Here is a 22,199-nt window from a genome sequence, read left to right on the forward strand (position 1 = left end):
CTTCATTAAATTTTTTTCAAATGCTGTTTTGTTGTTGTTGTTAAGTGCTACTGAGTCCATTCTGACTAATAGCAACCCCTTTGTAGGGCTTCTGAGGAGTGACTGGTGGATTTGAACCTCCGATCTTTCAATTCACTGCCACTACTTTAGATCTAGTAAATCAACTTCACAACCCACTAGGAGTTTGAGAGCCATTGTTTGCAAAACCATTGCTAAAGGACAGAATTATAAATTCAAATATATTCTTTTATCTTCCTTTTCAGTTTATTTCCTAATGGCCTTTTTGAAATGTTTGTATTTTGTGTCTGGAAGAAACAGACTTCATAATAGTAGGGCAAGCTTAATATGTTCCTCAAGTCAAATGAAGTTTGAGATTTAATACTTCTTTTATTATTTAAAAAAATCATTCTGTCAGAGTTGTTAGTGAGCTCTAATGTAATAGAACCAGTACATTTGAATGCTCAAAGTTTCGCTTTGGGAATTTTGGTATGAGTTTACCTGTAATTTAAAAAAAGTAATAAAGACATGAACTTAAAACATTCTGAAGCATATGTTTATACTCATTTTGTTTTTATATGTTTGTGGAAATACATACTTATTTTGATTTGAAGTTTTAAAGTAGCTTAAATTGTATGAAACTAACTTGTTTTACCTGTTAAAGTTTGTTTTTGGTTATGCACCTTTGTTTTTGATGTTTAACGGGGCAAGATTTTTGTGCAAATACTTTACCAAATATTTTTGCAGGGGCACTTAGTCGGTCTGGATGAACCAGCTTCGGGAGCTGGGCAAGAAGCTCTGCTTAAACAAGAGCAAGCAAAAATCATTCGATTCGAGAGACAAGCAGAAGAGTTCCTCAATGCAGTCTTTTATAGAAAAGGTTGGTTTCCATGAAGAATGACATTTAGCATCTGCTTGTCTTATATTAATCTCTTAATTTGAATGTCATTTTTACAAGAGAGTTTCTCTTAAGAACATCATTCTATATTCCTCTGTTTGATCAAATTAGTGATAGGATAAGACAAGCCCCACTCCCTCCACCTCCTTTTTTTTTTTTTCTTTTTAACTGTAATGAGATGGTGCTAGGTAAATTTTTCAGATTGTAAGGCATTAGCCTTTCTGTCTTTTAATTACTTGTAATCATAAAAGCAACTGTAAAATTTTTCTGCTTACTCAGTGAAAGTTCATTCAGAGACAAAATATAAGTTATAAATTTGTATCTTGAATTACATTTGTCAGCATTTAATTCTCATTTATATAATAAGTTAATTTTTTAAATTAAAATTAGAGGAACAGTCTTTTTATGATAATAACTTACCTTTCTATATTTGAGGTGACGTTTAATAGTTTGATCTTTTGTATTTTCCAGTTTATCTTTCTCCTTATTTTGTAGGCTTATTTTACATTTCTCCTAAAATATAAATGTATATAAGAATTGGAAAGTTCTTGAGTCATAAATGCTGAGGCTTAGAAATTCCTCATGAATAAATTTAGTTTTGTTTTTTTTTTTCCCCTACTCATGCAACATAATTTCTGTAAGCCAAGGAGACCTTCTCTTCTTAAGATCTATTTCTGGTCTTTGTTGTTGTTGTTGTTATGTGCCATCGAGTCGGTTCCAACCCATAGCGACCCTGTATAGGGTTTCCGAGGGTGTAAATCTTTACGGGAGTAGAAAGCCTCATCTTTCTCCCGCAGAGCAGCTGGTAGTTTCGAACCACTGACCTTAAGGTTCGCAGCCCGATTTGTAACCACTACGCTACCAGAGCTCCTTATTTCTGGTCTTTACTTCAAAAAAATTTTTTTCTAAATAAGTTTGTACTCTGTAGGTACACTTAACCTCTGGTTCCAAGAGAAAGGTTATGATACATTCAAAAAAAGTTTCCAGCAGACTCAGTGAATCCATTTTCTTTATTATTTATTTGTTTGAGTTTAGTCTGAGGTGAAGTGTCATAGACAATAAAAAAATTGCATGAGAGATTATTTGTTTCAGAGGTACATTCAATTTCTTCCTTTAGAGCCCTTGTTATTGTTGTAATTAAGTGCTGTCAAGTCGGTTCTGACTCATAGCAACCCTGTATAGGGTTTCTGAGGCTTTACATTTTCCGAAGCATTCTTAAATTTTTAGTACACTCTCTCTTTTTTTTTGTACTCCCTGGCACTCTGACCTAGCTTCCAGCCTAGGCTCTCATGCTCAGTTCATCTTTCCCATAAATCACCCTGAATTTCAATACTATTTCTTGGTTAGTTTTATGAATATGTGATTGCTTTATTAAAGCAATTCAAAAGCAATTCACATTTAAAGTATGAATTACTGATAGGTCAATTCTTTCAGGTCAGTAACAAAAAAAAAAAATCTTAACCATCTTTTCTCCATTAGGATATATACTAAATCATGAGTCTGGTGGTGTGTTGTGCTATGTTGTTGTTGTTACGTGCTGTCGAGTTATTTCTGACTCATAGCAATCCCATATAGGTTTGAACCACCAACTTTGCTTATCCTATAGTGCCACACCAGGATTTCATGTTATGGTATAGCAGGCTTCATTATCTGAAAAGAAGGAACTCCTCTCCCTAATTTCCATAAAGGAACCTCCCACTTTTCATCCTCTCTTAGGTTAACATCATGAGCAAGATTCCCAAAGAAAAATTCTATCTCGTTTCTCAGTTAGGTCCTTTACAAGTTTCCTTTTTTAGGAATTAAGCTTTTGTGCACACAACATTTAGGGTATGTGTTTTTACCTTGGAATTGATCTCAAGATAGACTTCAAGAGGATTCGAATCCTCTGAAATTGTGTGTAAAGTGTGTATATTTGTCTATAAACTGGTGCCTGATGCTTGGGAAATGAACTGTTGTTATTTTTAAAGATCTTTTTAGAACTGTCTCAAAGATAGCCATCAGTACCCTTCAGAATAATACCAAAAGCAAGGATATGATAAGTAATTTATTTAGTCTGATAGTTTGATTAAAAAAAAATCCAGATGCTCTAATTTAGTCTTTGTTTCCAAGTATTACAAATTGCATACGCAGAAACATATATAAAGATAAAAGTAGGCTTTGTGGTATACACTATATAATAAATTCCAATTTAACAACACAATACCTTCTACATCTGTTAAAATCACAGGTTTTTACTGTGTTTTGTCCCTTCTGTTTGAAAATTTAAGTGTTGTAAATGTTAGATTTGTATTTTGAAATACACAGTTGCTGTGATGTAGTATATAAGTGTATTCCTAATTTTTATCTGGTTTGTTGCTTTCATTTGATTCAGCTATGTGTGTTCCCCTAGGCATAGATGTAATTATAGATAAGGCCTTTTAAATTACTAAAAGAACGAACTGTTAAAGAATCATTCATAATATGTAGAAATTCAAGTGGCAGGGATGTCACCTGATTCATAAACATTAAAAATTTTGCTTCTTAGTTGTTTTATTCATTCAACAAAGAGGTGAAATATGCTGCAGGCATAAAAAAACTCAAAATTTGAAATTTATGATTTTTTCCCCCTAAAATTCTTTGTCTCAACAAAACTTTGAATTATGTTTATTCTAATATAACACAGATACATCTCGATTTATTTCATTTTATTTTCTATATGGTAACTTTCCTCTTTGTGTATTGTGTTTTACAGGGGGAAAAAGATATACTAATATATCAAAACTTGAAATTATATAAAATCTTTTGTACATTTATGTACAAACTTATTGGTATGGTGCTGTGGGTTAAAACACTGGACCCCAAGGTCGAGGGTTCAAACTCACCAGCCGCCCCTTGGAGACACAGAGTTGCTATGAGTCAGAACTGACTCAATGGCAGATAACAATAGTGCTACATAGGAAAAAATGGATCTTAGCTGTACATTTAAATGAATGTTTATAAGAAAACCCACTAGAAATTTTATTAAACAATGCATGACTAGAATTTCTATTAAGACACTTAAGGAACCATTGCCAATGATTCTAGGGACTTAAAATTTTAACCTAATTAAATACCTTTGTTCTTATACCCTTGAGAATACTCATAGTCTTTATTTATAGGGAGGATATCAGGGATAAATACTTCTTAATATAACAGGAATGACTTATTAGTAGAGCAAGCCTTGTTAAACACCAGGGAAATAAATAGTCTAACTTTATGTAAACATTTTCTGGTATTGAATATTGCCCTTCAAGGGGAGAGAAATTGTTCTCAGGTGTCCTGAGAGACTTCGGTAGTTAATTTTTTGTGGAGACTTTAGAGTTTAATAATAATTGTCAGTCTTTTAATTTATTAATCAACTTCTTAAATTCCTTATAGCTCTAAAATTCTGTGGGTAATTTGCCTTGCATACCAAATCTGCAAAAGACCCAGAAAACAAAGCTTCTCTGAGAAAGATGTGGCAGTCTGTTTCCATAAAGATTGTTGTTGTGTGCCGTTCTGTGTCACTGGATCTCGTGGTTAGCAGTCTAGTGACAGCCTTAGAAATCCTATGCGGCAGTTCTGCTCTGTCCTTTAAGGTTGCTATGAATCAGAATTGACTCTATAGCAGTGGGAACTGGGTTTATTGGCACATGTATGATAGCCATCTTAAAGTGATAGGGAATCAGGAGACAAGTTCTAATCAGAAGCGCTACAGACCTAACCAAGTCATGCGCTAGATCACATTTACCTCATTTGTAAAAAAATAAGATGACAATTTGTTGTTGTTAAGTGCCATCAGGTTGGTTCTGACCCATAGCAACTCTGCGTATGGTTTCCTAGTAGTGACTGGTGAGCTTGAACCATTGACATTTGAACCCCCAACTTTGCAGTCCAGCACATTAACCCGCAGTACCACACTAGGACTCAAGATAATGGTAGATTTGGTTCATCAATTTATTACCCAACTATTATGAATGCATACTTTACACCAGGCAAGATTAGATGCTGAGTGTACCCAGGAAACAGACATAGTCTCTGTTCACTTGAGAAACTGTTAGAGTGTGGTAATCATAGATTGTGATATTAATATTTTTACAAGACATTTTCCCTTTGATTTTATCCTGTATGACTTTGAAGATCCCTTCCAGTGCTAAATCAGTAAAACAGTGAATTCATATGGCCTTTATTTAAAATTAGGAGGAGATGGCTAGAAAAAAATTTATGGGAAATCTGATGTGATCTATAGGTGATAAACAGGAAAGTAATTCTTTCATAAGAGAAAGATTTGGGGATTTCTGTATCAGGTAAGTGATTCTTGCCCACACAATATACTATTTGTCATCCCTTAATTTAATCTCATTATCCTAGGTGAAAATGTTTAGAAATATTTTAATGAAAATTTTCTTTTTCAAAATCTGAACTCATAGGCTTAGAAGTTTTAAAATATTCAAAAATTTTTAATTTTATGTTTGATTGAAAGTTGTCTTTTTAGTATATTGTCCCACTTAAAAGTAAATAAAATCTTTGTTTACAGACAGTCCCTGGGTCTCCGACCCCAATATTCCCCTAGTGGCCCGTGAGATCATGCAGCGAATGATCCAACAATTTGCTGCTGAATATACCTCAAAAAATAGCTCTACTCAGGACCCCAGCCAGCCCAATAGCACAAAGAACCAAAGCCTGCCGAAAGCATCTCCAGTCACCACCTCTCCCACGGCTGCAACTACTCAGAACCCTGTGCTCAGCAAACTTCTCATGGCTGACCAAGACTCACCTCTGGACCTTACTGTCAAAAAGTCTCAGTCAGAACCTAGCGAACAAGGTATGGTTTGATGTTAAGGTCTCCTCTATTCAGTCAGAATACTTTAATTTGGAGAGAAAAAAATTACTGGCAAGTTGGGCAGCAGCAGCAAAAGTAGAATGAAAAAGAATGTGATTCTTAAATGATTCCTGACTGTGCAGAAATGATGGAAAAGCACAGATAAAGTGTTTATCTTACCCATCAACAGTTAGTATTAGTGATGACAAATTCAGTTTCTCCTTTGTCCATCAATAGTTTAAGATTGTTGTTGTTGTTGTTGTTAAGTGCTGCTGAGTCACTTCCAACTCATAGCAACCCTGTATAGAGTTTCCAGGGTTTGACTGATGGGTCTGAACCTGCACCTTGAGGTTCAGATCAACCTTGCGGTCCAGTGTTTATCCTGCAATGCCATACCCACAGTCTAAGATAGTTGTTGTTAAGTGCCATCCAGTCAGTTTTGACTCATAGTGACCCTGTATAGGGTTTCCAAGGAGCTGCTGGTGAGTTTGAACCACCTACTTTGTAGGTCAATCTAGCCTTGTAGTCCAGTACTTACCTTACAGTGCTATACCAGGACCCCAAGATTAGCATCTGAGAAATAATCCTGCCTTTTCTTGTTAGGGTAGGTTATACTCTGCAATTAAGATCCTAAAGCAAAAATATATATTGCTTACACTTTGTAAAAAGAAATTCACTAGGGCCAGAAACTTTTAAATGGGAAGACAGTAAAACACACTTTTGATTGAAATGTTAAGTTTAAAGTACAGGCAGGCTCCAGGGTACAAAAATATCCATTCTTTTGTGTGTGTGTATGGCACATAAAGATAAGTACCACTAGCTGCTCCTTGGAAACCCTATTCAGGGCCTCTATGACTCACAAAAAACTCAATGGCACTCACAACACACAGCAAGAATGTTTTTCAGTCAAATTTGAAGCTAGGTCAGAACAGGTGCATATAGTTCTTGTTTAGCCTAACTTCAGTGCAAGAAAAGACTCAAAGCCCTTTCAGTGGTTTAAAAAGCTGTACATACAGCAAGTGAAAGTGATTGTGATGAATTTGTTGCAAGTAGAGTTGTCTTGGAGTCTTGGTGTGGCGCTGCTGGTTAATGCGCTAGACTGCAAAGTCGGCTTGAGCCACAAGGCTGGTGGTTTAGGCTCACCAGCTGCTTCTCAGAAACCCTATACAGGGTCATTATGGGTCGGAACCAACTCAAGGGCACTTAGCAACAACAACAGAGTTGTCTCAGTCATTTCAAAGTGAAATATATTTACATAACATCAAAGGACAAGTGTGAATTGTTCCCAAGTCAGCCATTCCTATCTGGAGACTGCCTCTAGTTTGACTAGTCATTTTAGGATTAAGTAAATTTTAAGTTTATTCAATATTTTGTAAATATACAAAAATAATTATTTACAAAAGAAAATTTATTGGTGAGGATAAGTTGAATAGGTTAGAAAGTGTTTCTTAAATTCCTGCAGTGCTTATTTTGTTAAATAGATCAAATATTCCTATAGCTTATGATCTCATTTTACCTTTAATTTCACAAAGAAGGGTTAAACGTTCAAGAAGTAGCACAGCTACTGTTTGAACCATCATGGATTATATAAATTAGTAATATCTGTACTGACTATGTTTTATTGTAGAAATTTCACAAGTGTTAAAAGGCTGTGAGATGTGTGGATTTATTGGTGAGAAATAAATGTATTTTAGCAATAAAGAAATTTATTTTTTTTAAAAGCTCTTCTTTAAGCTTTTCTTAGCCTAAGTACTTAATGATGGTCTTACATGTAATGGACTAGCTTTAGTTGCTTAATAAAATATTCTTTAAGTGTTTTCTTTTGCTTTTTCTTGTTTCTGTGGCATAAATAGTAATCAGATTTCAAGAGATTTCCTAACAGGAGATTTCCTGGTTGTCCACGGTTCACATTTATCCAGCATATTTTTATTTACCGTACTTGCCAAGTTTTTTTTCTTCTCTGTTTTATTGGGGATCCCTCATACATATGCGAATTGATTTTTATTCGTGAAAACTCTTGTTGCTCTGAATATTGCATTAAAAGCTTCAGGTTTACAACAGAAAAATGACAGCATAGAGGCTATATTTAAAGGCTGTTTATATTGATAATGGGGGATAACATATGAAGAGACCATTTAATCAAATTTCACTATCACTTGTGTATAATTGAGATGTTTGTTGACAGCATGTTTTATTAAAAAAAATTGTAACTAGATTGTAAGATTATTATGAATAGACTAAAAGTGAAAAGATTAAAACTACATTTCTTTGAAGAGCTTTAGTGCACTTTCAACATTAATCTCAGTGTTTGTTGGTAGACTTAAACCATGTTGCCTGTTTGGTTGTGGTGATTATTGTTCAGTGACGTCTAGTTGAGTCCAATTCATAGCCACTCTCTATAGTGTTTCTGAGGAGCAGCTGGTGAATTTGAACCACCGACCTCATGGTTAGCAGTTCAGTGCTTATCCTACATTGCCACACCCAGACTCCTGTTTGATTAGACGTACTTGAAAGTCTTTAAATAGTACTGTCTTTGATTGAAAACTTTTAGTACATTTGTGTATTAGAAATCTACTTGAATTAAGGTACTTGTTTCCATAAAATTACAATGATATTTTTAGAAATACTCATGCTTCTAAGGAACAGAATTTAGATTTATGTAAATGTTATTGTTTGTTTCTTTGTCTTCCTCATTTCTAACAACCTGAATGAAAATACAGAGTTACAGTATCCTCAGACACAAGTCATAAGTAGGGTTTGTACTTGAGCAATGTTTAACATAACTAGATAACAGAACCTCTCTGCTGGCCCCTTGATAATCAGCTTCATTGAATATTAATTTTGTCTGTTAATCTTGGAAACAGTGGGAGTTTTAAAAGTCCACACTCTGGAGTCCTGGTGTGGCATTGTAGGATAAGCACTGGATCACAAAGTTGGTAGTTCAAACCCACCAGCTATTTCTTGGAAACCCTGTGCAGAGTCTCTATGAATCAGAACCAACTCAGCGATGCTTGACACCAGCAGCATGAGATTTCTAGATAATATCTGTAAGGAAAAAAGTATTTGAGGGAGAAAAGATGTTTCATGTGTGTGTGTGTGTGTGTGTGTGTGTGTGTGTGTGTGTGTGTATGTGTACACATACATTGATATTGAATCTATTCCAACTCTTAGTGACCCAGCACAGGGTTTTCAAGGAGTGGCTGGTGATTTTGAGTCACTGGCATTGTGGTTAAGTAGTACAGTGCTAATCCTACAGCACCACACCAGAACTCTAATTTTATATATTAGTAACATGAATTTATTATTTGATTTAACTTAAATAAAAATGGCACTTATCAAATCAGGGCTGTTTAATTATTTCCTTTCCTTTCCTAAACTTTGTCCACCAATTTTAGTACCTTACTAATGGAAAAACCTTGCCTTTGAAAAATTTCTCCAGTGACTATTGAATATGCATATTTTTTCAAAAGACTGTCTCCACACATACAGTATTTTTACAGATGTATCCAAAGAGAAATTAAGGCCCACCGAAATTATAAACTGTTATTTTATACAACTGTACTGTATAGTATATACATCTAGTTTAATTAGAATCAAACTTTTGAATACTTTCGGTTTTGGTTTTGTCATTTGTGTGTTAAATGTGTGAGATATTAAAAGGTCATATGCTTTGCTTAAGGTAAATTAAGGAAGCGAAGCCTAGTAATTCTAGTTTAGAACCTTATGCAGCTTAAATTTGTATTTCTAATACCTCAATTTGTCTTAACATCTATGATCTGCTTTCTTTTTGCCCTATTAATAAAACACTTACCAGTTGTGATATTCAACGTAACATGCTCTGCTATATTTATGTAGCTCCAGGAAGAAAAATTGTGCTGATTTTATTACATTATTTGATTCAATAACTCAAATACATATGTGGCAAATATATCTGTTCAGTTGACTAGACCTCTTGCCTTCCTAATTTTAGTCTACACAGTTCACATTTGCTCCCAGGTTTTAATATCTTTAGGTGTTCCTTTGTGTCTCTACAGACGGTGTACTTGATCTATCCACTAAGAAAAGTCCATGTGCTGGCAGCACTTCCCTGAGCCATTCTCCAGGTTGCTCCAGTACTCAAGGGAACGGGTAAGGGAAATACTTGTATAGCTTTCGATAAATTTATAGAGATCATTTATCAAAGATTGATGCCAGTCTTCCCTGTGTATTTTAATAATGAATCCTTTAAAGTAACAGTGTCATAGGTGGGACTTTGGTAAAATGTTGTGTAGTGTGTCAAGCACAGAAGTATAATCTGTACAATCTAAATTGGCTAGTGGAGATTTTCTCAGTTTAATACAGTTAGTAATTATGGATATGGCAAGACTGTGTCTTTGAATCTTTTGTTGTTGAGTGTTTTGGAGTGTGAAACCCTAGCTACATAATTCCAAAGTGAAGGTGTAAAGCCAGAATTGGGTATGTTGAAGTTTTAGATTGAAAATTGGATGCTAGGATTTAACTTGTTATCTGTGATAGTGTGTGTATATTAGTTTTTTGGTTTGGTGGTGTTTGTTGATGTGAACTGCAATTTTAACTGTTTATTGCAGTTCAGAAAACGTAATTATATATATATATATTTTGTTTGTTTGTTTTCTACTAGGTAGGCCTGGTTGTAGATTTTAATAGATAGGTAAAGTAACAGGGAGGCATAAAATGGAGTAACATTTTCCAGTTTACTCTTAATTACCTTCAAATTTAGGGATTCCTTAAAATACCCCCTTTTATTTTTTTCTAAAATGTCATTTTTCTTTTCCTTCCCTCCTTTTATCTATCTAAAAATAGCTATTAATTTTAATCTATCTTGAATAGCTTATTAATCCTTTTTCTTAAGCCCTTCCTTTAATTGTAGTTTATACTGTGTATAGATTAGCATCGTCCCAAAGCATTGGATATATGTTTTTTTTAAAACACTTGCATTGTGTAATTAAGGACATATCCAGGAGAAGCCAAAGTGTGGTTTGCATAAGTGACTCTCTTCCTTGCAGTTCATATTAAACTTGGCCATGAGGCCCATGTATTAAATGGTTGAAGTTGCTGTGTTCATCCCTCTGAATGGAATGTGTTTTCTACATGGTTTTGTTTTATGAATGATAAATGCAACAACAATACCGCCCATAGTTGAATATTCAGTTGTTATCCTTACTATGTTACTTACTATGACAGCACAGTGTTCCTGTACACGTAGGGAAAATGTGGTGTACCATTATTTATGCAAAATTAACTAATCACTGGACTGTGAATCAGAAGGCTGGTGGCTTGAGCCCACTAGTCACTCCTTGGGAAAAAGATGGAGCTTTCTGCTCCCATAAAGATTTACAGCTTCAGAAACCCTATACAGTTTCGCTGTGAGTCGGAAACGACTCAACAACACTTCACAACATTCCCCTTGAGCCTGTTTTGTCAGTTGCCAACCTTAATATTGATAATCTCTCTCTCTCTCTCTTTTGAACTTCAACACCTATTAATTAGTATGGGCAAAATTATCTGAAAGCTATCCACTTGAAATTTCAAAATAGATGCTTTGTACTTTTTTTTAACCAAATAAATAAATAAATAAAATGATTATAGAATTGTTCATGTACCTCTGACAATAATTGCTTTCATTAGAACTTAAAGAATAAAGGTCTGGAGAAAATGCAGGTCATTTCTTTTAAGCTTGGAATATTTTAAATGCAGAATCAATGATACTCATGTATCTGCAGCTGATAGTGTTGTAAAATGAAGAAGTAATGGTAAGTTATAAGCAGTGGGACTTGGGGTTTTGTTTTGAATTTTTGGCAGGTAGGCATGTATTATTATTTTTTTTCTGAAGCAAAATAAGGAATGCTATTTGGAGCTGTTTGATTTTATAATGAACATCAACTTGTTTGTGGAATAAATGAGCAATTATCTATGGGTTCCACCAATGTAAATGGTTTCAGTTTTGCAGTTGGTTGTCACGAATGTTAAATATGTTACATTAAAATAAATAATTTGGCTTACTCTTTTATTACTGTACTTGTTTAGTGGTAACGTCACATTAGTAACACAATTCTGTGTCGATCTATGGAGACTAATGATTACTTTGTAATTAATAATTAAGGTGCTATTTTCAGACAGTTGCGCGAACCTTTTTCTCCGAAATTTGTGAACCCAGCCAGAGACCAGCTGACAGGTTTAATTTTTCTTTGCCCAAAAAGCTCTTGGTTTTTTTGGTTTTGGTTTTTGGTTTTTTTTCTTCCCATTTTCTTTTCTTTTCTTTTTTCCTTTTTATCTTTTTGTGAACAAGGTTTAAAACTAACTGCTGAGACCTTTTTTTTTTTTCCTCCAAAATTTTTAGAGAAAAATAAATAAATAACACAAAGTGATGTTACCCAAGCAAGGCCTTCTAATAAAGGAGTGGTCCCCTCACCCATCCCTCCCTACCTGTGCAAGTCCTGCTCACATCAGTTTCCTTCCATCCAATTAGGCGACCGGGGAGACCCAGCCAGTACCGCCCAGACGGACTTCGGAGTGGTGATGGGGTACCTCCAAGAAGCTTACAGGATGGAACCAGGGAAGGTTTTGGACACTCCACATCACTCAAAGTTCCACTGGCTCGATCTCTGCAGATTAGTGAAGAACTACTGAGCAGAAACCAGTTGTCCACAGCTGCCAGCCTTGGGCCATCTGGATTACAGAATCATGGACAACACTTAATATTATCCAGGGAAGCCTCTTGGGCGAAACCACATTATGAATTCAACCTCAGCCGTATGAAATTCAGGGGAAATGGTGCACTCAGCAACATCAGTGACGTTCCTTTTCTTGCAGAAAACTCTGCCTTTCCAAAAATGGCACTTCAAACAAAACAAGATGGAAAAAAGGACGCGAGCCATTCGTCTCCTGTAGATTTAAAAATACCACAAGTTCGAGGAATGGATCTTTCTTGGGAGTCTCGCACTGGTGATCAGTACAGCTATAGCTCTTTGGTAATGGGTTCACAAACGGAGAGCGCGCTTAGTAAAAAATTAAGGGCTATTCTTCCAAAACAAAATAGAAAAAGCATGCTAGATGCTGGACCTGATTCTTGGGGCTCAGATGCTGAGCAGTCTACCTCTGGACAGCCATATCCCACATCGGATCAAGAAGGAGACCCTGGCTCCAAGCAGCCTCGGAAGAAAAGAGGGCGTTACAGACAGTACAACAGTGAGATACTGGAGGAAGCAATCTCCGTGGTTATGAGTGGAAAAATGAGTGTTTCCAAAGCTCAGAGTATTTATGGGATTCCCCACAGTACACTGGAGTACAAAGTAAAGGAGAGGCTGGGCACTTTGAAAAACCCTCCAAAGAAAAAGATGAAATTAATGAGATCACAGGGGCCAGATGTTTCTGTAAAGATTGAATTAGATCCCCAGGGAGAGGCAGCACAAAGTGCAAATGAATCAAAAAACGAGTAGGAATACTGTAGAGTGCCAATTACTGTACAAACTGGGTGAGCACTACTGCATAGTTCAACTATCATTGCACCTAACTTCATTTACTGTGACACTTGTTTCTTTGCAGATTTTGCATTGACTTGTGTACAGAAATGAAAGGTGCACTCAGAATGTGCATATTTTTAAATTTCCATGTGCAGTATGGCTCGGAATATTGTTTGGCCTTTTGCATGTTTCTCTACAAAAGAGAATTGAGTTACCTCACAGAGAACACAGATACATGGAAGTGGACTCCTTGCCTGTAGAGCCTGCATGCTTTTCTTTTGTTTTTTATTGTTGTTGGTTTTTGTTTTGTTTTGTTTTCTTCCCCCCTTAAGTTATATTTGCCTTTATTTAAAAAAAAAAAAAAGAAGATGAAGAAGAAGAAAAAAAGCCCCCTTTTAGAAAACACCTCTGTCATACTGGGAGCTTTATCATTACAAAATTGGGAAGCCATCTTGTAAAATTACTCATATTTTTTACTTCCAAGATTCAACTAATGGAAGGATTAAACAAAAGAAAAAACTCAGAAGAATAATGAACTCTTTGAACTCAAGAAATTTGGTTATCCAATGATAATGATAACTAATCATTTGGGTCAATTTATATCTTATAATTTTCTTCTATTAAATTTACTTACTAATGTAATCTATTCAGTGCTCACCCAGAGAGGAGGGAAAGGAGGTGGAAAAGGTATACACACTACCTTCAGAAATGCTTCAGTTAATTACTTTGTAACACTACCTTTGCTATAATTTCATTTAGGGTTTTCTAAGGGTAGAATTCGGTCTCACCATCAGGTGAGGATATAGCCTTATCTCATGGAGGACGAGCTCCGTTCTTGCTCAGGAGCAGTCAGGGTACATTACATAAAACAATAGTGGTTGCCTCATTTTTGCAAACTAGGTTCCTTTGCGTTCTTAAATCCTTTAACTGATTTGATCATGTGCTAACTAACGACTGAATGTTGTTATATTATCTAGTTTTAAAATATTCAAGGTCTGTTTATTGGGGATGGGATAAATAGGGAAGGAAAGTGTGTAAGTAACTATAACATTGCAAAATATTTAGGTTTTATGGCCTCAGTAGTCTGCCCAAATAGCCATACTAATGAAAGATTCATGTTTGTGGTGAGAGAAGAAAAAACAATTCCCAGGTAAACTAATAGGATTTAGGTTGTATATCATTTCCGACAATAATTCAGTCAGGAGTCAAGCTCATTTGAGTCTCTTTTTTAATTCAAATACTAGTACAAGGGTGGTTTTTGCTTTTATTTCATTTTCTTGCTCAATTTTTTTTTTCTTTCCTTCCTTTTTCCTTTTTTGGTATCTTATGTAATATCTCCTTTGTAACTCTTTCTGATAGTTACCTGATTTTCAGGATTGTTTAGCACACAGTTAAAAGGACCTGTCAGATGATGTTGGCATAAGCATTCCTTGAAGAACATCTAAGCTTTTTTGAGATGGGCTTTTACAATTAGAGTAGTTAAGTTGGGAAAGTGTATTACCTATAATTTTTCACAAAAATAATTGATAAGTAAAGCCCATGGGATTTAAATTTGCATTGTGACCAAATTAAAATCACTATTTGTACAAAACAAAATCCATACCACTGCACCCTGTGTTCTAAATTGCTGGGAAAGATGGTCATTCTAGTTTTCTAAATGCTTATCAAAAGAAAAAACAAATCATTGGAACTCTCTTTGTAAAATAATATAAGACTTAGAACACTGGTTAAATTGAGGTTGATAATTTCAAATGGCTGCTAACAATTTGAGGAGAAGTAGGTCCAGATAGCCCCAAGGCATAAATTCTTACCTGGAAACTGGAGCAGTTCACTAAATTAGGTGAAGGGTATTTTCTCCCAACAACCTATGTGTTCAAAGGGTTAGGCACACCATTACTGTTATTAATATATATGCACTGCTCATTCTAGATGTAGCCTGGGCTTGCATTCCTCTTTTGGTTATTTTGTTGTAGCAGTTTAATGAGTGGATGACTAAGCCTGTTTCCTCTTACCTTTCTAGTCTTCAAAACAGAAAAAAAGCCGTTTAGGTTCAATAGCAGTATATGACTCTGCAATATTTTCCAGCGTAGCTGGAAATTGCAATAAAAATACATTATGAAACGTATGGTTATCATCTGCAGTTGAAGGAAGTTGTAGAAAGTTTGCTGAAAGCAAAGGGTAAGCTTATGAAGAAATGACTTTTGTTCCACACTTAAGAATTTATCAGCACACAAGTAATTGTAGCCACGGTGCCTTTTTGCATGATGTTTGGGATAGTCAGTAGCCCAAGATTGCTGCAAAAAGGTTCTTTAAACAATTAATTTGTGCTTTTATTATCCCCCTCTCAGAAAGGCATCTTTAAAGGCCCATTTTTAAATTTGGCCCTAAAATTCAATTTTGTAGAGTTTCACTGTTCAGAGAGGTTTAATCCTATGTGATAGTCTATATAAGTGATGTATGAGTTGAGTTATGTAAATTTTGTCATTGTAGTGTACATGGAGTGATCATTTTACTAACATAAATATTTTCTATGTGTGTTTCAGTGGATGACAATCGAGCAGCAGAAGAATGGTGTGCCTACCCTTTAATGCTGCAGTTTAAATAAGAGAACTTGTATTGTGTCATTTCAGATTGTAGGCTGAGAGTTGTAAATAGTGAAAATTTGAGTACTTTTTATTATTCGTTTTGGTTAGAAAGTGAATTTAAAAAACAAACCAAACTCTAAACTTTCTCAGATTAAAAGTCCTGAGACCTGAAGATTGTAATATTCATGTCTGTGAAGCTTTTAAACATTACACTTGAGATCAGTCATGACTTGATATTCAGGTAAACATTCTTTTCCAAGAAGCTTTTGAATAAGCATATTTCCTCCAAAGGTCTCTCTCTTTCTCTCTCTCGCTCTTTTTTTTTTTTTTTTTTTTTTTAAGCATAGATTATTTTAAAGCACTAATTGCATTACACTGGTAACTGCAATATAAAATAGCCATTATTGTTTTGTGAAGCATGGTTGAAATTAGATAGTGAGTGGTCCCTTTTAAATTTCATGAGCCTCTCAAAGTAAATAAATAAACTTAAAAAAATTTTAAAGCTGCTGAATATTTCAAAAGATTTATATTTTACCCTACTGTAGGTTTTGTAAAGTTAGTTTGTAATATTCAGGTGCACTTTTAATGTTAAATTTTGTGTTCAGAATTCCATTATACCATGTATTTCTCAGAGGTGGCTCATCATTTGGCTGGTTGTCAGTCTTGGTGCCACACTGACCCTTAATGTTTGATTTCTTTCTTGATTTGCCACTATTCTATATTGGCACTTTCAGTGTAGATATTCTAATTTGGGGACGTCCTCATAAATGTGTAATAGAGATTGGTCTATTCGCATACTTAATTTCTGCTAATCAGAGTTTTGCATGATCCAAAAAATGGTTGACCATTTTTATGGTATGAGAAAGTGTAGTTCACAACTGTCTTTGTCACAAAAGTCTGTCTTTCTTACATTTTCCAATCACCAGATGATGACATTACTCCAACTAATGATAGTCGAGAGACAATGTACTTAAAAATCAATTCTTACATTTTTATGAGAGAGCATAGTAATACAGAATAGATACGCTGTGGCACTATGAAATCAAAAACACTAAATTCTCTGGAAGGATATCTTGGTGGTGTTTTTGTCATTAGCTTTCTCATGTCTGAGACTCTAGTCATCAAGCTTGACAGTAATGTAGTGTATTACTTTGTTCAGTAGGCTTAAAAGTAAACTTTATTTGCGATGAGCTTACACTTTTTTGTTCCCCAAATACTATGAAGGACAAGGTCTCTTTCAGGAAAAATAATTTATATTTGTGTGTATAGTACTTTTTGATATTAAGTTTGTTGTTATTATGAAGTTTAGGTGTTGCTTGGTAAACTTGCTGAGCAGATCATGAATATGAGTAAGGCTTTGTGTGATAATAGGGGTCCTTATGTGAAGTTAATTACTGTTCAGTTCTGGTGAGCAAGCTCAACAAGTGTGAAGTGTGTATTAGCTTTATTTGGTACACTTTTACTTTACAATATTGAAGTGCTTTTAGAACTCTGGTTATCTTATATAAACCATTACCTCAACCAATTGGCATTTCCATTTCCCAACATTTTACCTGAGCTGTAACATGAGCTATATGGGATCAGATAGTAAAAATAATAAGGCACAATGAGAAATTTGGTTCCCAATTTCCTGGAGAGAACTCTAAATTAGATGAAGAAAATAACTACCTTTAAAGGCCCGTATCATAACTACCTTCTGTCATTAGGCAGTACTAGCAACCTTTGGGTTGCTTATGAGCTGTATATTCTTTCTCTATCCCAACTAAGCACATAGTGCCAGGCCTGGTTCTAAGCCTTTGTGGTTCTCTTACATTTTATTGCCCCGTAATATAGTGAAGCTTAGATTCAGTCAGTTATTTTTATAAAACAAATTAATGAATCTTAGCTCAAAGTCAGAAGGTGAACTTACTTTAAATAGTTAACAGTGGGTATATTACAGTTCACTGTTAGTTAATATCTATTATCCCTTGGGATTTAATTTGGAAACTACTTACTTTTTGCTTTTGTAATTCTTTCCCTGTCGCCAGAGGTCATTTTCAGATAGACCACTCTTTTATATATAATCAGGTTGCTGTCATTGGTGATAGAATATGGCAATGGACTGAATTGCTTCACTTAATGTTTTATAGGAGACATTCAAAATTATATGTTAAAATTCGACCTACATGAAGATAGCAAAGATCATTTTCCTTGTTACTTTACCATTAGCATTAGGTCTTCGTTGATACTATTGTGAAGCCAGTGTTAGTAAAACTTTGGTGGCTTTAGCCAAACAATCCTTTTAGAAGTCTATTAAGCTATATAGAGATTTAAAAATAATAATTGCTTTCAAAATTTACTGAAAAACTATCATTGTATTAGAAGGAGTGCAGACCTCTGAACTCTTTTCTTCATTTATTTTGGATTCATCTTATCTTTGAGACTTGAGTAGGATTTGTGAACATGGTGACTGAAGAGAGCAGGGAGATATTCTCTGCATATCCTTTGTTTCTTATTTGTACCCAAATAATCTTGCAGTTACGTAGACTTTTAAAGATGCAGACAGCCCTGTAGCTGTGTGCCCTAAGTGTTATGAAAGATTGAGGGATGGGAATGTCGTTAAGTATGTAGGCTTTTGAGAAGAGGCTAAAGATTCTGGCCTGAAATACTAAAAACTAGTCACAGGATAGATAATGTGGTAAAGTTGGGCCATCTTCATTTGATTGACAGAAAAATTTTTAGACTGTTTGAAAATGAGAAGGCTAATTGAAATTGATTTGAGCGTATATCATGAACTAATTTTGCAACTATTTGGGAGGTAATTTTAAGGTTTCCAGTTCCTTTAGAGCTGTTTTAATAAAAGCCGAAAAACAAGCACTTTTAGTTAATCATAGATATATTGGAATTAGCAAATACTTTAATCATAATATTTAATCTTTATTGTTTGAATGTGGAAATGAACTTTTTACCCTGTCTTGAACTGTCATTGAACAGGCTCAAGATGATCTTTTCTACACTGGAAATGACCCTACACACATACCAAAAAAATCTAAAGCAGTAAGACATTTTTGAAGATCCATACCTCTTAGACTTTTTAGATTTGTCTTGGGAAAGAATTTATGAACCTATAACCAGTATTAGTGCAGTCTTGGGTTCCTTGTTCTGCATAATTGCACCCTTTCTCAGGTATGTCCTGAAAACATAAATTTAAAAATAATCTCATTAGAGATTAGATTCTCAGTGGATAGTGTGTAAGGGGACTGGGGGTGGGGGATTGGGATAGTTGGACACAGGACACTGACACAGTAGAGCAGGGATTTTTAACTGTCAATAGCCAAATAGAACTTCAGTCTAGAATATATTTGCTCACAAATGAATGAAACAACTCCTATTTAAGTTTGGTAAATACATGGTGCTACACTCCTAAAAGTCTTTTCTTTCATCCAGTTGACTTTTTTTCCTGCTTGGTGGAAGGGTATACAGTAAACTTTACTGTCACTAGGAAAGCACTTGTCTGAAACACTTAAAGTACTAGAAAAGGGATAATTCAGCACTTTTTCTGTTACAACACTAAAGTCTTAATTTATCTTCAGAGTCTTAGGTACTGAAAGTTTTAGGATGACTATTTGAAAATATAAAACTTTACAACATACATACTATGGGGTCAGATCACATTTATATAAGTGATTCTTATTTAAAAAAACAAACAAACAACATTTTGTACTTTTTAATCAATTCCAAGTAAATGTCTCATTATCCCAATTTCATTAAGCATTTCAGGCTTAAGAATTGGAATTTAAGAGGAGGTGAGGGGAAATGCAAATTGAAAATTTTTCAAATGAAAAATTGTGTCCAACCATTTTCAAAAAATTAACCCACTAGGAAAATGGGTAAGGATCCTCTCTCCCTTTAAGTCTTCAGGGAATGAGCAGTATTTAGGATCTTTGGCTGAAATTCAAGCCTTTTTACTGTGTAAATTTTTAATATTAATTCACTGACACACGTTTTACATCAAAGGACTGAAAATGGATCTTAATGTTTTTAAGTTGTGGAAGGGTATATTTCTAAAATGAGGGGGGGATAATTAACTAGGTTAGTATACCAGCATTAGTAAGTTTAAGGAATTTTAGTATGTAATAGCAAAGTGTTTGATTAAAAGTCTAATCCTATATTGCTAGTCAAAATTAGTTACATTCTGATCTAGGAAAGATATAGTCATTGGATATTGATATATACTGTGCTGTCAGAAAACCATTTGAAGAAACCTTTATCTGACTCCCACATGTTGCTTGTTCTGATGGGATGTATACTTTACAGCAGCTTATTGCTGCTTTGAAAAGAAATGTATAAAATACACATTTGGAGTGTTTGCATATAATTCTTTATAACCTCCACTTTAAATTGTCAGACATTGGTATTTTATCAGTCCACACTGTTAAATAAAACTGATGTTCTTAGGAATCCATCTTAAACACACTGTTTAAAAACCCTCAGGGACAGTTTACACACTATTCTCACTCAATTCAGGTACTTTGATGCTATTCTTAAACCTAACAGTGACTTGTATTTTTCTGTTTTACTTTTATTTCAACGTGCTGGTAGCACATCCTTGATGAATGTCAACTTAAAAACTCAGTTCAGGTATCCAGGTATAACTCAGCCAAACATTTTAAAGCTGCATATAACTCTCCAGCACACGGTGCCTCACACTCTTATAGTGGCATTCTATATATTCAGTTATTACTACTGAGCAGATAATGTGGGGGTTCCTGTTACCAGTGTATTTAAAAAATAAGATGTGCATAAATGTATAGCCAGCACACCACACATACAAGGTAAAACTCTCTCTTTTGTAAATGCCACTAATAGCCAGCACAATGAAAACAACATTCCTTAGTGCTTCTGTAAAGTAACAGATGCAGTTCTTCTTGATGTGGCTCTTGCTTCTTCACCATAACTACTACTAAATTCAAGCACTGGTCCTTGGGTGTCTGACCTCTACGTTCTAGCTTATGCAATGTCTTCAGAGAATTCTGTGCACTGGCCACTGTGATGGAACCATTGGGCCAGGAGTGCTTTGAGTTTATTAGTAGTGATTCTGCCAAAGTTGGTGTTGTAACATGAGTATATGTAAAATGTCAAAAATTAGCAGAGGTCTAGGTCTGCTTGTGAGCAGGTGATTTATGTTAGTATAATTGGTAGCCTTGAAGGTCCTCACTGACAAGTTTCTTCAGATGTGAAGTTCTAATTTCAGTGTTTTAGCTCTTTGCATCTTTACTGTTAAGACTTGTCTACAGGAGGTCTTTATTCTTAAAAACCTCCTTTTGTTTTCTGCAGTACTGTCTGTGGTTAGCAAAGTAGATTATTCCTCTGCTTTAATATTTGATATTTTATATCGAAAATTAGTTATTTCCATTTATAAAGCCCATAGCCTTTGAAAATATGGAAAATGGCATTTTTCAGATTTCTAGAAGTTCAAGTGTCATGCAACAAAACAGGAACCCCCTTTACTCTATGGACCTCATTTCAATATACTGTTTACAGTTTGACAGAATTGTATAATTTAATATTTCTCTTGTACTGTAGTTTATATTTATTTACGGATTTTTTTTTTTTTTGTACTGTGTGATTTGAACTTTTTGTTCCTTGCTATGATCAATGTTTATGTAGTAGAGCACTTATGATCACAAATTAAGTTTCTTTTTTGTTTGATTGCACTACATTAAAATTTTTAATGCAGTTCTGATTTTTGACTGGACTAAAATAAGCTGTGTCTTAATGTATGTGATGAGTACTTAAAACTTTAATCCATGTGGTCCCCTTTTTTTTGCATTGTATGTCAGAAGCGCTAGTTCTTTCGTGCATGTGTAAGATTTAATGGTTCCATTGTATTATTTGACCATGACATTTTGGAGAAACATTCCCAGCTGTAATGTTGTGTATGGTAGTTCTCACTGGATGCTAGACTTTTCAAAACCACTATTCTTCTAATAAATTTTGTTGTGAAAAACTGTTTTAAAAGTTTGGTTTATACTTGTTTTAGTACTTTAAAAAAATTGACAAAAGTAGTATGAAAAACGTACTTTAAATACACTTGGTAACCAGGGTTGGCAGTTTTTATGATAAATTCTTTCTAGATGAAATAATTTTGCTAACTGAAGTTGCTACTATAAAATTGTGCTTCAGTATGTATATAGGTACAGCACTACCTTATAATGTAGTACTCTACTAATTTGATATAGTCCCCATGGAGTGCCTCAGTTTTCTTCATTGAATTGTATATTAAAAACATATTTTTGTTTAGGCAATTTGAGTTTTTCTGCCTAAACCTTCTTCTGACTGAACTTTGTTTTTCATAATTTTCTGATTAAAGCTTTCTGCTTGGTCTTCTTGCCTAAAAAGAATCGGGATTTACTAATTTTTGCATGGTCTTTTCTTAA

At 34.6% G+C, this 22,199-nt stretch overlaps 1 protein-coding gene across 3 annotated transcripts in view; it reads left to right on the forward strand.

Moving 5' to 3' along the window:
- Positions 1 to 21,774, forward strand: part of LCOR (ligand dependent nuclear receptor corepressor) — a 142,501-nt gene extending 120,727 nt beyond the window's left edge. The window contains exons 5-8 of one of the 3 annotated variants that reach the window (XM_006831194.1): positions 745 to 877; positions 5,430 to 5,717; positions 9,749 to 9,842; positions 12,202 to 16,267. In XM_006831194.1, the coding sequence (XP_006831257.1) occupies positions 5,480 to 5,717; positions 9,749 to 9,842; positions 12,202 to 13,171 (1,302 nt within the window). In that variant the 5' untranslated portion in view covers positions 745 to 877; positions 5,430 to 5,479 and the 3' untranslated portion in view covers positions 13,172 to 16,267. Of the gene's footprint in view, positions 1 to 744; positions 878 to 5,429; positions 5,718 to 9,748; positions 9,843 to 12,201 lie in introns of all 3 variants that reach the window. The other 2 variants (XM_006831193.1, XM_006831195.1) reach the window with 2 other exon arrangements.
- Positions 21,775 to 22,199: the final 425 nt, after the last annotated feature.

This window comes from Chrysochloris asiatica, unplaced genomic scaffold (assembly GCF_000296735.1).
Source record: "Chrysochloris asiatica unplaced genomic scaffold, ChrAsi1.0 scaffold00003, whole genome shotgun sequence".
Classification (NCBI taxonomy): Eukaryota; Metazoa; Chordata; class Mammalia; order Afrosoricida; family Chrysochloridae; genus Chrysochloris; species Chrysochloris asiatica.